Here is a 17,023-nt window from a genome sequence, read left to right on the forward strand (position 1 = left end):
AAAGAGATTAAATTATCAAATTATTTTGGAAATCAGCATTTGTAAATAATATTGAGGTTTTGTGGAGTAGTATTCTTTCTTTATAAAACAGATAGTAAAATCTTGTTGAATTTGTTTTGGATTATTCCTCAGTTAGGATGTTGTAGGACAAATTTTACTCTGGAGACCTCTGGAGTGACAATTCCCTGCTGCATGTTTTATCCTGATTTGGTTTAAGAAGCATTTGCTAGCATTTAAGTCAAGCTTCCCACTGAATATGTGCACTGTAAAGTCACTGTGATTTACCTGACTGTCCTCTTAGTGTTGCATTTATAGACATATTACTATGCTCTCTTTTTGCAAGAAACCTTTTAGCCTATTTTTGTGGTGTTTTTGTAGTTTTTTTAAGAATTTTACAGAGTCTTTTTTCAATAATTTTATTTTTCATTATTGAATCAATTTTTGTGTTTTATCCTTGAGAAGGTTACAATCTGCTATACTGTGAAAAAATACACTTGACTGACATTTTTGGTACTGTTGATGATAACATCTTTCTAACTAGATACGATGATATCAAGAGATGTTGACATCACTGAAGTTGCTGATTTTTGTTTCACTGTAACTTCAGCATCTTAATAAAAAGAGTATTTTGAATTAATCATAGGATCTTTTAGAGCATTTGTATTATTGACAAATAATTAGGACACGACAGTTTCAAAACTTTGTAATGCTCTTTTACAGCTGTTTTTGTTTTCCACAGATTATTTATCTTCATATGTGTCTATTATATCTTTACTGTGATTTTGTTTTGATATTTATGTTGTAATCCTTTGCCAATATTTTTGGAGGAGCTGTATTTCTTAAGATTTTGATCACTACCTCTTCAGATGTCTTTCAGCTTTTGTGCTAAAACTCCTATCTTTTTTGCTATTTTTGTAACTAATAAAATTTACATGTATAGTTCCATAGCTACTGTTTTATTGTTTATCATCTAGTGGGTGGTATCTAAATAGTATTGACATGTAATACTTCCTTTCTTATGTCCCAAGAATCTTGCTTTTTACTCCTGTCTATAGCAATTGATTTTTCTTTTTTTGTCAAGAATGTAAATGGCAATTTGTACTTCTTCCATAAATTCTGGGGTTTTTTTATATTACAACTGTTTCAGCTGTTACCAGTACTGCAGTAACTTAGAGGCATACGGTCTTAGTTCACAACATTTTATTTTATTTTATTTTTTGCTTTGTAGGGAGTAGTTACTCTTTCCTACCCATTAACAAAACTCAGAGATGGAACAGACTTTTTCAAGATTGTTGTTCAAGGTACTATATTATTTATACATTTTAAATTTATGGTACTACAGTAAAATCAGTAGTTACTGCTTTTGTACAGTGCTCAGTAGAGTGTTAGATTCAGAATTCTCTCTTAAGCTGTTCATTTTCTAAAAATAAAGTTTATCTTAAACTTATGCCGTGTAAGTTAATGGAAACAATGGAAACAAGTCTATATTTCAGTAGACTTCTTGTTGCATAACTTTTAAAAAGACTGTTCTGGGAATGCATTAGCTATATATATAGCTTTAATAGTATATTTTCAAAATGCTTATCATAAGAAGGACCAAGAAAATTGCACACATAATAGTTAACACATAATACATATAGCATATACTATATAAGAGCACCTTTAATGTAGGTCAGTATTTTGAATAGCAGCAAAATATTTGTGTTTCATTCTGTTTTAATTTAAGCATTTAAGAAAAGGAAATTTCACCTGATTACTCAAATATTTGAATACCAGCAGCTAGATTAGCACTTTGAAAGACCTAAGTTGTTCATCATGATATTAAATGATATGAAAAATTAATATGTTCTTTAAGTTTGTCATCCCCTCCAGTCAGGAAGGTGGAGGAGGTAATTTGAACTTTCCATTTCCTTCCATTTCATTCTCAGCTTATTCCTTGCAGTGGCTAAAGAATCACACGTGCTCTCTCTGAGCCTCCTGACTCCTGAGCAGCCAGCCTGGGGTGTGCAGGTGCTGCCTGGTGCTGCTGCCGCCTGTGCCTGGTGTTAGCAGAGGTGAATGGAACTGTTGGCTCTGCTGGCACCAGGTTTCTCAAAGGGATGCTTAACCTCCCTGAGTTTTGCTGATGTCAGTGGCTGTTCAGGAGAGGAGAGTTCATGCACATTCTCCATGGAAACATAAGTTTGCACATCTAAATCAGTGAAACAGTAAAAAGTAGAAAACTGTAAAAATAACAACATGATTTCTGCTTCAGTCCTCCTGGAAGGCTATTAATTAATATTTCTGTGACCTAGAATATCTTCAGTTTATAATAGATTCTATAATAGGATCTATGTTGAATTATCCAAGTGGAAATCTTTTTCATGTCTGTTTAATTGTACACTGGTATACAACAGGCTCATTTTAATACTCTTATGAAGAATATTCTGAGCAATATGCCTGTAGTTAGCAGATTTCCTGTTTGTACATTAATTGAAAAGTGTTAGGCTGTAGATCAACTTGTTTTGTAAATCTCTTTCCACAGGTCTTTTGTTTTGGAGAAGGTATAGTGATTGGAATAACTTTTGTTTTTTATTGTCTAGACTCGGATAACTTGGGTTCCCAGATCAACAGCATCAATGTTTTCATATATGGAAAAATGGCAGAGGATTGTGCAAAAATTATACGCCAAGGGGTAAAAAAACCACCAAAACATATGTACATATAAATTCTTGTTTTAGGAATTTTTTTTCACAGATGTGTGTTGATTTCTTTTCTTCTCTTGGTCTAGCTATCCCTAAAATTGGAAATAGTCTGTTCAGTCCTTTCAAATCTATAATATTTGCATATGTAAATTCTTTCTCACTAATATTTAGATAAAGCAATTCTGTTTATCAGTGCTGTTTACCTAGCAAGCAAAGGATCATGAATATGGATAATAGAGAAGTCACCTTTTATATTCATACTTTGAATGTTCTGCCATTTAATAAGATATATTTTATAATTAAAATCACTTGTAAGACAGTTATACTAAAAGATTTTTTAAAAATTCCAAACTGTGTATACAGGTTTTTTTTATTGACTTGGTGCTGATGTCTTGCTTTGTCATAGGTGGAAGTTTGTTTTGATTAGCTCCAGGTAAAAGACAAGTCAGCCTGTGAGTTTGTGAGACAATGTGGTTACCACTAAAGGAGGAAAACAAGATAAAAACAATTACCTCAATTACCTCAGTCTTTTATAAGATTGTCTGCCAGTATACTGACATTTCAATATTAGCCAAATATGAAATTAAAATTAGTATATGATTCATTATGAGCTCATGTTAGTGTTTTTTCATTTGTGATACGATTTCACACTAAATCATAGAATAGTTTGGGCTGGAAGACATCTTTAAAGATCAGCCAATTACAACACTCCTGCCATAGGGAGGGACATATGGGCAGGGACATATTTTACTTCATTAGATTCTCCAAAGCCCTATCCAACCTTATTTTGAACACTTCCAATGATGGGGCATCCACAACTTTTCTGGACAAATTACAGTCTTCATACAGATATCTCCATTCCATGTAATTTTCAATTTTGATGGGGAAGCCAGTGTGCAAAGTTCCTGAGCTAATTTGCTAAATATGCAAGCTGCAAAATCTTTTTAAATTCAATTAACAGATCAGTTTTGTCCTGATAAAAATACCAATGTTGAACAGGGCATTGTGTAGCAATTACAACATAAAAATATCATTACTAAATAGCTGGATAGGAAACTACAACCCATAGGCAACAACCTTTAGACAAGCCAAGGTGTGCTAGAACCTCCGTTTTTTCTTCCCCATTTAACTGAACCTTCATGGTGCTTCCCTCATATCTCAAGTGAGATTTTAATTTTGGAAGAATATGAATATGAGGAAACAGTAATTTCTGAAGCTAGCAGAGTTTGAAAAAAAAGCCCCACTTTTTTAGTCATTAAAGAATTAACTTCAGTAAGGTCCAGAAAGTAGTGTTTATTTGCTGCATACCATTTCAGATTTTAGTATTTTTTAATTTTCATATCATTCCTGGTATACTGCAAGAACTTCAGCTAAGTAGCCAGGGGGAGGAGCTGGAGATTTCAAAAAATCTGAGTAATCATGTTGTCTCCTGAGAGTCTTCTCGATCTGTAACATAATAACCATCAGGAAAAATACTGTATTTCCTGTATTTCACACTTCCTGAATGAGGGAAATAGAATTTCTTTTTATCATTTAAAAGTGTTGCTTGAATGTCCTAATTTATTTATGCAATATACTTCTGTTGACATCAAAATCCAGCAATTTATGTAAATAGCTTTGATTCCCAAGGCAATTACAAGATCTTTTTAGCTAAAGGTGAAATGGAAACTAATCTATTTTGAAAGCTAATATAACATTTAATTTCAAAGCACCAAGCAAATATTAGGAATTTTTTTTGCATATTTAGAAACTGCAAGTCACAACCTGTCAAAGGTGACTGTGAATTTTTAAAAAATCTGAGATTTTTTAAAATTCTTTCTGCCTATTGAACTAGATTTTGAGATTAGTGTTGTCTTTTTCTCATGGAAATTGTACAGTCCTTGCACAGTTTGAGAGAAGGTTTGTTTTTTTGTTTTTCTTTAATGTGGTGCTATGTATGGCATATATATTACGTGAGAGTAATCACTACTGATCTAACACTGCTCCAGAAATTCTTCACTTATTCTCAACTTGTTAAAAGGCTGAGTCTGTGTAATTCTGAAGTTCCTTCTGACACAGGACAGCAAGACGAGAAGTTACCTGTCTCAGCAGCCATATCCCAGAATCTTGTACAGTCTATATTCTAATAAAATGCTGAAAAGCAAATAATGTATAAGCAAGATACGGCTTTTTAGATTCATGCTGTTTTAGATTCATGTTTATGCTGTCAAATGAACATTCTGGGTAGCATCAACTAACAGTGAAAGGAAACACACATACGAACACCTGATTTTGGCAAAACTCATGGAGTTTCCTGAAGTTTATATTTGTGTGTTTCTCTATCTGGAAAGAATGAAACATGTATGTTAGTAGGACAGCGTGTTAGAGGTGTAGAGAATACTGAGTGTTCTAACTGTTTTGACATGTTTTAACTTAGCTTGGAGTATGGCTTACTTCTAGGTTTATATATTACATTTTAGTCAAAGTGTATATTGTGACAATAACTGAAAATCATCATGCCCTAAGTAGTTTCATTGTGAATTCAACTGTCTGATTAAATTGATGTTTTCTGAAGAAATTTTTTTTCCAGTGTTTTAATAACTACATATATCACTGTCACTTAATCTAGAAGCCTTTCTTTTTCTTGCACATAATATTAAGGTTTTGGATCTTAAGTCATTTAGCATAACATTGTCAGATTGCTGAAATAGCAAAGAAAGCGCTGTCATAGTGCAATATTTGCTAAAACTGTCAGCTTCAATCAGAAAACTCTTTTATTTGTTGTAATCAAATAAATGCATGAAGAAAAGTTATTCAGTAAAATTTTATGGAAGTGCTTTTGGTATAAGCTTGAATAGAAATAGGATTCCAAGTCTAACATGTTTATAGGAATGGAGCACACTGGCACAGCCCTGCTAAGTAGTTCTGACAGCAAGGGAGCTGATGATAAAGGAGCTTTACACTGTATCAGATAGCTTTTTTTAATCACCTCTCATTACCTAAAGATATTTAATGTATTCTCTATCTTCTCCTGCTTTTTAATTTTTACTCTTTTTTTCTTTTTTATTTGGTGAGGTTGCTGCTAAAAACATGTGCTACTGCTGGGACTTGAATCATGTACCCTTTAAGTTCTCTTTTTCTTGTTCATTTTGAGGTGTCTGAGGAGCTTTGTACCAAAGTGAAAATAGAGTTACAATTGCTTTCTGTGCCAGAATCTCAGGAGTGATGCCAGAGATGTTTTTAAGTTCTATATTGCTACCAGAAACTTACCTGTTGATTGACCTACCTATTTAACCGTTACGGAAGCAGTTGGTCCAGCCACAACAGAGTTTATAGGAGAGTTTCTTAAAAGTACAGCTGTAATTCAATGGGAAAGAAGCTCTAAGAAAAAAGGTTTTATTGCTGACATAGGGTTTCTTTTCTACCTTAGTTAAACTAACCAGAAAGGAGGCAGTCTTTAATGTATTAAAAAAGAATTATTCTTTTGCTTTATTCAGTGTGAATCTTCCTCCCTAGGCTTTGTAAAAAATAGCACTCCATTACAGAAGCATCACAAGTGTGAAAATTTTAGCAGAATTAAAAATAAGAGCTTTCTGGCATTTGTTATAAATTCCATGGGTAGAAGGACTAAATTGGGAAACTTAGAGTTTTTACAGTTTGTTTAGGATTTTTGTTTCTTCAGTATCTTGAGACTTTAGGGTGAGATTGCACATTATATAGTCTTAAAATAGAGCATGTGTTACAGTCTGTGTAATTTTCTGTTTATTGCTCTGTCCCCATAGGAAACCTTCATAGCTGCAGGATTTAAGGTGATAAAATTGCCTGCAGCGAGAGAGGATGGTAGACATGATTGTCACCTGGAAGTGTCTGAAGAAGCTGGATCAGTCATTTATGTATGTGGTTGCCTAATTTTTTTTTTTTTTCTTTTACATTTCCAATATGCTAACATTAACATTTTGCTTTATAATAGAAAAAAATCAGTAAAATCTATTAGAAACTGAAATTGTACAGATTATTTTACCATGTTGATCAGTAAACATGACATGTTTCCTCTGTGTGTGTGCACACATGTAATTTTATAACAGCCCTAACGAAATGATTTTCCAGGTAAATTTCTACATGTTGTGTGCAAGAATTTGACTATGGTTGACTTTTGATAGATTCCTAGAACTGTTTAAACTACTGTTGTGCATAACACGTTTCAATAATGCAGACAAGGTAGACAGTGCAAGAGTGATTTCAGATCTATAATTTTGAGTTTTCTCTGGTCTATGGGTTTATACTGTTTTAACTCAAATCTTTAGTTGTTGCCTTTCAAATACATGGATTGCTGTAATCTAAATTTTATACAGAGAATTGTACCCTTTTATCCTGAGCAAAATATTTGTTCTTTTGAAGTATTCTCACATCAGTTATGTTAAGTTTTACCTATATAGTTGCAGTCTAATTAAATCCTAAATTTAAGAAAAAAAAACTTTTTTTTTCTTAAATTTCAGAAAGGCACTTTTGTTTTGGAATTGGCCTCTATAGATAATTAAAACTTGGCACACTGCTCAATGAGAAACAAAACTATTTAAAATGATAGTACAGGCTGTTTCATGACATTCATTATCTGTTGATGATGGTGATACACAGGTAGAAACAATATTTTTCATTGAAGATCATGGTTAGTAAAATTGCCCTGAGTCTGAATAGGTGTGTAAAAACTAAAAGTGTCTAAATTTTAGAAATTACACTAGGCCTTCAACTAAATACTTGCAAGACATCATGACATACAGCCTGATCCCAAAGACACTGTTCAGCTCCCTGAATGCCTGGGTTGTGCTGACGTGTTTATCTCATCGCTGACCTCAGAATGGAGCTTGTGGCACTTCGTTTGGTTACACACATATTGGATGCTTAACATTAATTCAAATGAGCAGACTTTGTGTGTGCCTCAATTCTCTTGGCATAACTTTCCACTCTGCTGTTTAAAAGTAAAATCAGCTTCAGGAATGCAGCTGGAGTGGAGAGCAAAAGCAGATCCCCAGCAGGAGTGAGCAGGGCACAGCTGTGACGTGGGGCTCTGTGTCCGGCAGCCAGGCTGGGCTGTGGCATTGGGATGGCGGCTGAGCCCTGTGTTCCTCACATGGAGTGGGGGGTGTTGGCTTTTCATCAAATCTCCGTAGTTAGTTCTTTAAAAGATCTTACACTGAAGGTAAGTCTGGCTTATAAGTAAGACTCAAAAAGTTTAGGAACTATCTTTAAGTAAAATTTATCCCATTCTGGTGAACTTTTTCTTCCAAAGGAAGGTAACAAGTCACTGAGAATAGATCTGCTCTAAGCACTGACATGTACATAAGTCTTTATGTACAAGACCTTAAACCCATTTAAGGTCTATGTTAAGCAAGTGCAGTATTAAATTTGTGGCCTACAGGTTTCAAATGGTACTCTGTTAATGTGACCTAACATACTCAACTGGATGACTTTAGAAAATGTGTGTATTTTTTTGAAGAACATTTTGTATGAGTGTAAGTGCAGTAAATACTGCTTTTTCTTCTATAGCTAAAATTTGACCAGATTCAGATGTGATTCAGATACAGTAAAAATGTATAGGGCTGGTTTGTATTTCTATATAGTGTTGTATTTGCTTTAAAGTTATCAAATGTTGTTATATTTTCAGTACTTTCAATTTTGTAACCAGAAAGTTTGTTATTTTTTCTTCACAGATTTACACTAAACCGAGAACAACTGCTGCTTCAGAAACTGCATCTGTGGTGAGTTTGTGTTCAGGATATTTTTAAATCACATGGGATTAACTGCATGTTAATAAGAAGGTGTGGAATTCATTTTTGTTCATTTTAATTTACTTCCATGCGCTTATCCCAGTCGTCATTTAGTTTTTACTTTTGCAGATAATAAACCTGGAACACAAAACAAAATAAAAAATAGTATATTTTCTGTACTTGTAGTATAGTTCCCATCTCAGCCTCCAAATGGATTTCATGTTGGTTTAGGAAATTTGAAGTAGAAAGGTAACTGTTGGTCTAAGTAAGATTGTATGCTTGTATTGTAAAAATTAAAAAGGAGATATGAAACTTTCTTTGATTTAAAATCGGACTTTGGATACTGGTCTTAACATTTATTTTGATTTCTTTTTGGAACAAGTCCTTATGTGTCTGACTTAAAATTCTACAAGAAATAGTATTTTAAAGGCAGAAGAATTGCTTTATATAATTTTAATGTTCTTTATCATTATGTTAAATATTCAGTACCAATAGTGATAGAACTTGTTTTCAATTTTTATTTAGAGTTTCATTTTTTTCAGTATAGTACTTGAAAATCTAAGTTATCAATCAGTTTGAGAGAACAGGTCTAATCAGCAACCTTAAGATGAGAGGAAACTAGCCCTTAAACTGTAGAAGGTAGCCCTTAATTTCTTTAATCCTCCAGCAGCTGTGGTATTTTAATCAGATGTGTACAGTGGCTGTGAGAGGTAACCCCCACCATAAGCCCAAGACAAGGATTCTGTGCATTGACACTGCCAAGCAGAAATAAAAAGCTATTTATGTGTGTGCTTTAAAAAGTCCTCTGGGTGGACATGTAAAAATGAATCAGTAAAAAAATTCTATTTCATTGTTCTTTATTTTAATGACTTTTACTCACCTAGTTCATGTATTCAAACTTACTTCAATTAACTGGTTAGTTTATTGTAAGAAAGGTGTAATCACAGAAAGAAATTAAAAGTCTTGTGTGCTTTCTTAGTCTTAAGTGAATAAGATACAAAGAAGTAATCTATTTCTTTTTTTAAGATGAAATAAATATGTCTGAGGATGAATGATGTTAAAAGACAAAATTCTGTGTGAATGTTTGAATAATTTTTTCTTCTGTTCCCTCATTGTATCATGCCTTTTCAGTCTCCAAAATATGTGTATACTCCTCTGAATCGTCTTAAAGATGGAACTGTAGTGAACTTGTATGGCATTGTAAAATTCTTCAAGCCTCCATATATTAGCAAAGGAACTGGTATGTACTATATTCAAGAGATTTGAGATGTCCTCCAGCCAGAACTATTCTTACTATGTTTGTTTAAAATAACCAGAACAACAAATTTACATGATCCTTTGACCATAGCTTTGACCAGCTAATACCAAGGAAACAGAAAAACAAATAGATAAGAGATACCAGTCAGTTCAGGCAGTCTGGTGAAGATAGCAAATGAAGAAAATTCTTAAAGGAGATTTATTATTTGTCCAGCAACTTTAACAAGACTTCAGGGAATTGAGGACTTGGAACATCTTAATTAGACAGGCACTGATTGCTGGAAATCATTAGGGCAGCTAATCATTTACATCTTTCCAGATATGTAAAAATGGGAAGTTAAATGCATGTCTCTGAAGCAGCTAGGAGAGATTTTTTTTCAGCTGAGTTATTTGTCAAATTAATCACTTCAATTTCTTTAGTAGAAATTTAATAGGGAAAGTGATAATTTGTTTAGTAACTAGTCCTTGCCAGAATGTCATTAATCACTTTCTGATATGTCTTCCCTGTATATTTTCAGTTGACATTATTAAAATAACACAACAGTATCAGTGAGGAACAGGGACACAATCTGATATTTCTTATTTATGAAGATAGCTGTAATTCACTTGCTACTTTATAATGAAAATCTCTAATACAGTTCTAATTAGTCTGGGGTTTTGAGTAAAAATATTCACTAATCAGTCAAATATTTCAGTGTTGGTTTTTGATTTTTTTGCACAATCCAGAGTGATGTTTGTTTGAGAGGGTACAAAATGGTCGATGATTTTCCTGCATTGTCAGGGCATGAAGTAGCTCTTGTCAGAAAATTTTCTAGTTGCTTTAGGTCTGGCGCAGTCCTGCACCAATACATTCTCTATCTGACACTGTAATAATAGAATCATGTAGCTTCAAGCTGAGATGCCCCCTGGAAGCATGGAAAGTGGGGCCACTGTACTTTATCCACATGGGTGTTTATTCACTATATAGATATGCCCTGAAGTATAAGATGCTGCTCCTTCTCACACATACTAAGGCATAAGGCTGAGGTTTTGCACTGTGGTCCCACTGAATGTGGATACTACTGGACTGGTACTTAATTTAGTCTTGCTGGTTTATAAAATCTATAATTAAAAGATCATAATTTTCATGCCATTATTGCATTAGGTGAGTGTTAAAACACTGGTGAATTAAATGAGTTTTCAGTATGTTCATAAATCATTTTATGGCAGAGAAAGTTGTTTCAACTAAGCATGCTTTTGCTTGGGGCATATAGTTTGACACCTCTGTATATGAGAACTTCATGAGTTCTGAAACTGTCTAAAAAAGTGTTTTGGGTCTTGCTTCATACAAGAGGCAGATGGGATTTTGTCTGCTAGAAGGTATGTTGGAAGTGTTCAAAACTATATTCTAACTTTCCTTCTCAAGAGTTTAAAATAATTTAAATTTTTAACAAAGATGATATTCTCCTCTCTCCTCTCCCTTAAATCTTAAGGATATCTCAAGTACTTAACCTTGAGACTTAAAAGAAAAGTAAATAGAAGAAAAAGAAACTCTGTGGCGTCCAATTACAGAGATTATGTGTTTTATCATTAAAGTTTTAGGACATTACAGCGTGACACCTACTGCTTCCCCAACTCTCTTTTTTTCATGTAGATATTGGTCAGTGTTTCCATACTATTTCCACTATTTCCACTATTTTCATCTAGCATTTTATCATAGATACATGCAGTATATTTGTATGTCACCTGCTCAGTTAAAATCTCATTTTATCCTACCTAGACATCCATTTAAATTGTAACTCTTTCATTTTTATGAAATATTTCTTAGGACCAAAATTAATAAAGGGATAGCAGTTTTGGAAAAGACACCTCTAAAAAGCTTGACCACTTCCAAGTCAACAGTTCTATATGTCCAAAATGCAGATTAAGAATCAAATCAGATTCTTAAAGAATTTTTCAAGCCCTAAGTTTTATTTTTATTCTCAATTTTTATTTGATCTTGAGCCAAGTTCATCAGACATCCCAGAATTTGTTTAAAATTATGTAGCTGAAAGAACAAAACTCTAAAATGATACCATTTGGTCAACTTGAATTACAATAGCCAATTTTTAGCTAGTAAGAGTAAACCAACTTTACGGTGCAAAGGAAACCCATCACAGAAAGTTGTGGTATCAATTTGTGAGGAAGCAGACTCAGTTGTATCTGCAGTAGTTTTTCCTTCAAAGTATTGTGTTCCATTTTGTTGTTTTTTTTTTTTTCCTGAATCAAAATGTTGAGGATTTATATAAGTTTTGCAGAAGAGAATAAAAACTGTTGCAGAGGTAAAGACAGCAATTTCATTTCTGGGCCCTAGAGACTAGAATAAATTTTTCTCTTTTGTTCACAGTGGTTTATATGCATTTCTTTTTAAAATAACCATTAGTTCTTATCTTAAAATATGGAAGATAAATAAAAGATAAAAAAATATTTAAAGAATTAATAATTACTTGAATAAATAATTAAAAGAAATCTCAAGACAGCTACTTTTATCTACAGATTACAAATTATGGCATTAAAACATCTGTTTAGCCAGATGTTTGTAGTTACCAAATTGTATCTCTAAAGTGTATCTCCATGTTAGAAATAATAAGCCTCTAGCAAACAGTTTGATTTTTCAAAGGTTTTGTTTTGGGCTTCTGCAATATATGCTTGTATGTACATATATATACACACATAGGAGTGTATTATTTGTATTATTTTTTCTTGTCTTGTTGAAATATAAATGGTAAATTAGCTGGGTCAGCTGTTTGTTGTTAGTGCAGACACTTGTGTATTGAATGGCCTCAGTAATTCTTCAAAACAGTATTAAATGTTTGTTTTAGTTTTGAAGAGAGAATAGTTTGCTACAATAATCTGTCTTTTTTGTGTGTATTGAAATAAAAGAAACAGAAGGCAATCTTTAATTAGAGTCCCTGGCTGCTAACAACATTGCCCAAAACGTTTTTTATCTCTTGGAAGGGAGAAGTTATTGGTTCAGGGTAGTGGGTTTTCCACTAAATGTTATTGAAGAATAAATATGTGATTGCCCAAAGGAGAATGTGTAATTAGATCGATGCTTTCCACCTTAACAATTTATACAAGCATATTTGTCAGGAACTGCTGGAGTCCTCAGTAGAACTACGATAAATTTTTAATCAGTAAATACTAAACAACTTGTTGGTCCTACAGTATCAATAACTACTAATCTGGAGAGCTTTTTTAACAATTCTGGTTTTCTTAGGATGACTGAAATATGAGTTTGTATGTGAAGCTGTGGTGTATAGGGTTTTTGTGGTTTTTTTATCTATCTGTACACACTGTGGGAAAATGCTGGCTTTCTGCTCATGCTAATAACCAGCATAACAGAGGTTACCAGAAAAAAAAGTGGGAATGCTGTGGCATTATGAAGGCAAACTTGTAACCTGAAGAATAAACCTAGGTTATCATGATAGTGGAGGCAACTTTAGATTTTCAGTAACTTTCACAGAGCTGCAAGAGATTCCTATTTCAAACTATTTAAAGGATTTAGAAGCTTGACAATCAGCATTCTCCATGCAGACAGTGCAACCTTCTACTGATTACCAAATAGTTGTGGAATTTTTATGAAATGAAATAAAGAACTTGTTAACAAGTTATAGCAATTGTATTTTTAAGAAAAATAAGGACTTACCTGAAAGAGTTATAAAAAGTGTGTAAGATGCTTGTAGACCATCACTCTGTACTTTCATTTAAATTTAACATGAGCTATGTCTTCTTGTTTTCGTAATGGCTGTTACAAATGGGTGACACCAGCATAGGTAGCTGTCCATGGCAGATGGCTCCTCACATGATGTTAAGCCTAAGTGAGAATACCTCTTCATAATTATTAAATATATTTTAAAAAAAGGTAGCTGCAGTTTGAAGTTCTGTGTAGCACTCTGAAGCACTGAAATTCAGTGCTTTTACTGAGACAATCTAGTATGAAAATAGAAAACTTTCTTCTGTAGCATATAAATTCGCTGAACTGTGCATCTGTTTTATCATATTTTTAAGTCAGGTTATTGCAAGTAAAATCTACCAGTGGTAAAGAATCTCTTTTAAAGAAAATCATTGGATTGTTTTAAATTGACTCCAATATGTAAACTTCAATATTTATTTATTTATTTGCTTGGTAATGAAGGAAATTTGCTTTTTTGGGTAGTATATTGAGAAAAATCAAAAGTATGACCAATGACATATTGTTTTGTTTAACTCTAGGACATTATGTAAATTCAGCAATTCTGTGTAGAGTTTGACTCACTGTTTTTTCAGAAAAGTGAATTCATTGACTGATCTATAATGCTACTGTGGAAAACAGGAAACAATTTTCACATTTCAGCTGGAAAAGACAGGTCGCTTTTTGTTTTTAACCTTCAAAAAGGACTTCGCTGAATGAGGATTTCATTTAAAAAAATCAGTGTTTGTGCTTTGTTCTCAGAGACCTCTGTTGTAATTAGGTTTGTAGAGGTGATGTTTTGAGGTGATATTAAGGAATGGAAGACTAAAGTCACAGAGACAGAGAACCTATATTATGTAGAAAGTGTTTCCTGGCTGTGTAAAGTAAGTGTACTATTTTATAATGCTTTGACTAGGATGATTATCAGACTTACATGATTGTACTAATTACACAGAAAATTGAGGTAGTGTATTTAACTTCTACCAGCTGTACATGTATGAAGCTGATTAGGTTGCATAATCACAGCATCAAGGAGTAACCACAATTTTAATGTGGAATGTTTTGCATTTCCCCTTGATTGTGATATTGGATGATATCAGTGCACTGTAGCATGTTATTCTGCATCCCCAAAGGCTTGTGAATCTATGAACCATATGGGCTTTTCTTCTTAATTGCTCATTTTGCTCATATTTGCAACAGATCTTTTAAAATAACCTTTAGAATTCATACTCAAAGAAATACATCAGTCTTTGGATTACAGTAGTAAATACTTGCAGTTTTGTCAGCCAGAGACTGGAGTTTATTTTTGACATTCCTAACATAGAATGTTAAAATAGACTGTGTGGACCTTGTACTAGTTGTACTAGTTTTATAAAAATACAGAAGGTTTTTGTATCTGTAGGAAAAGTTTTATTTCTTGGTAAGCCTTCACTGGATTCCTTTCACCACTTCATTCACTCAAATCTTTAGGGAATTTAAACTTTAAGTTTAAATGAGAGCAAAATTTAAGGGTATATGTGCTGGAAACAGAAGAATATTTCTTCTGAAGCATGTATTTTAATCCAGTCTTACATACCTGTCTTTGTGCTTAGGGAATCTATTCAGAGAGTTCACATATAACAATCATCTTTTTATGACTGCCTTCCTGTAGCTTTTTTATATAAGGCAAATCTGTCAGTTGTACTAGACTGACAGCATTCTCTTTCAAAACTGTCTAGCAACAACTTCAGTGTCTGCATTTTTATAATGTGCATGATGGGGACCTTATTGAATTTGTTTTAGACCTACAACACCTTTGTTCACTTCCTAGCTGTATAAACTGGCACAGTGTCATTATCGCTAGGTGCCTCATAGAATTGCAGCTAAGGGAAGTTGTGGTTTTTGATAATTTCAATTTTTTTTCTCTTATGTTTGGGTTTTTCTTTTTAAGAGATGAGAAAGTGTCAGGGCAAAACAGATTTGATTTGGGGAATTTAATTCATTCCCAGTTAACATAAGCATCTAATAACTTATTCAGATATTGAGAAAGAAATAACTATTTGAACACTTAGGGAGAACACCATTCCTCCACCTTTCCCAGGTTCAGCTTCACTCCAAGCATCACGCCTTCCTCCTTCCTAGTCTCTGTTCCTCTGGCTGTGGATACAGATGTCTCTTGGAGGGACAGTAGGAGGTACAGGAGATCAGGGCCAGTATGTAGCCTTTCTTTCTGCTGTTACTTGGTTTCTCAGGTAGGTTAGCAGCTGCCATGTTGTGAAAGAGCAAATGTACTTTTACTCTGTTTTACATTTATAAGGTATCAGAGCACACATGTTCTGTAAGCTGAAATGGAAAATAGACATTTCGTTTATGTCATCCACAAATACTGTTATTTTCTGGGCTGGTCTGCATTGTCATCTTTGTATCTTGTTTTGATTTTACTTTTTAGATCATTATTAGAAGTGAAATTCTATGAAGTTTAACTTCAGAAAGGCATATTTCATATTTTTACTTTCTAGCTACCACTGTGTGACTATTCTTGTGGCATATATATATATATATATATATATATATTTTGCGTATTGTTGAAATCAAGTAATCAGTCATGTAATTTGTTTTAATTTGCTTGTAGAACTCATTAGCTTTTCAGAAAGCTGTGCAAAATAAATCTTAGAAAATTATTTTATTAAATTGTAGATACACACCTAATTTTGTAGAAGTAATTGAAACATGAAAGAATAGCATGCCTATTGCAGACAGAAGAAAAAGGTTTGTGTGTTCTTGCACACAGAGCTGTGCTTAATCACACATTTCATTTTCAGTTATTAAGGCTAATTATCAGCAAGATAGGCCACACTTCAGTTATAATGGTACTGTAAAAAAATTAACTTTTGAAAAGTTAAATAGATCATAGCAGAAAAAGATTTGCCATAGGGGTGTTTCTGTGTTCCTCCCAAATTTACTGTCTGTGTATTAATAATTCCATAATGCCCATTACTCATCCAGACACTTATATTTTACAGATTATTGCTCAATTGTAACACTTGTGGACCCATCAAATGTGAAGTTAACATGCAGTCTTTTTAGTGGAAACCTAGATTCTCTACCAAAAATTTACAAAGTTGGAGATATTGTTCGATTTCATAGAATAAAGGTATGTACTAGGATGGGGGGAGGGGGGTTATGTGCTTGCTTTTCTGCAGTGAGAGGACTATAGGAATAATTCAGTTCTATATGTATAGAAATTAACTCTTGTAGGCATTGGATAAAGCAGCTGATTGTTAAAACAGCAGTGGTTATGGTATGGGCCAAAACTGAAAGTAAACGATGACATTTTTTCAAAAACAATATTTATTAAACTACTTGACAAAACATTATGTCATACTTTTACATGGATAGAATTTAATTGACATAAATCAGCAAAATTTATTCCTCTTCAAACTGATAGAATTCAGGTTTTAAATATGTAGAAAATATTCCAAAATAGTAATTTTTTACTCTAGTAGAATTTCTAAAGCAGTATCACAGTGCCTGCTGGCTTTTTAAATTACTAAGCCAGAATTTATTTCAACTGGCTTAAGTATATAAACTTCTTGCATGCAAATTTTTCCACAAAATACTTATATCTTTAGGTGAATTGAATTGGTAAATAAAATGCAATGTAGTGC

At 33.2% G+C, this 17,023-nt stretch overlaps 1 protein-coding gene across 3 annotated transcripts in view; it reads left to right on the top strand.

The window, feature by feature from the left end:
• Positions 1 to 17,023, top strand: part of POT1 (protection of telomeres 1) — a 55,759-nt gene that overhangs the window by 7,809 nt on the left and 30,927 nt on the right. For 2 of the 3 annotated variants that reach the window (XM_085569298.1, XM_021553439.3), the window contains exons 4-9: positions 1,229 to 1,301; positions 2,583 to 2,674; positions 6,446 to 6,556; positions 8,372 to 8,419; positions 9,560 to 9,668; positions 16,379 to 16,509. In XM_085569298.1, coding sequence (XP_085425424.1) covers positions 1,229 to 1,301; positions 2,583 to 2,674; positions 6,446 to 6,556; positions 8,372 to 8,419; positions 9,560 to 9,668; positions 16,379 to 16,509 — 564 coding nt within the window. The remainder of the gene's footprint in view (positions 1 to 1,228; positions 1,302 to 2,582; positions 2,675 to 6,445; positions 6,557 to 8,371; positions 8,420 to 9,559; positions 9,669 to 16,378; positions 16,510 to 17,023) is intronic. The other variant, XM_085569299.1, reaches the window with a different exon arrangement.

This window comes from Lonchura striata, chromosome 1A (assembly GCF_050655825.1).
Source record: "Lonchura striata isolate lonStrDom1 chromosome 1A, ASM5065582v1, whole genome shotgun sequence".
Classification (NCBI taxonomy): Eukaryota; Metazoa; Chordata; class Aves; order Passeriformes; family Estrildidae; genus Lonchura; species Lonchura striata.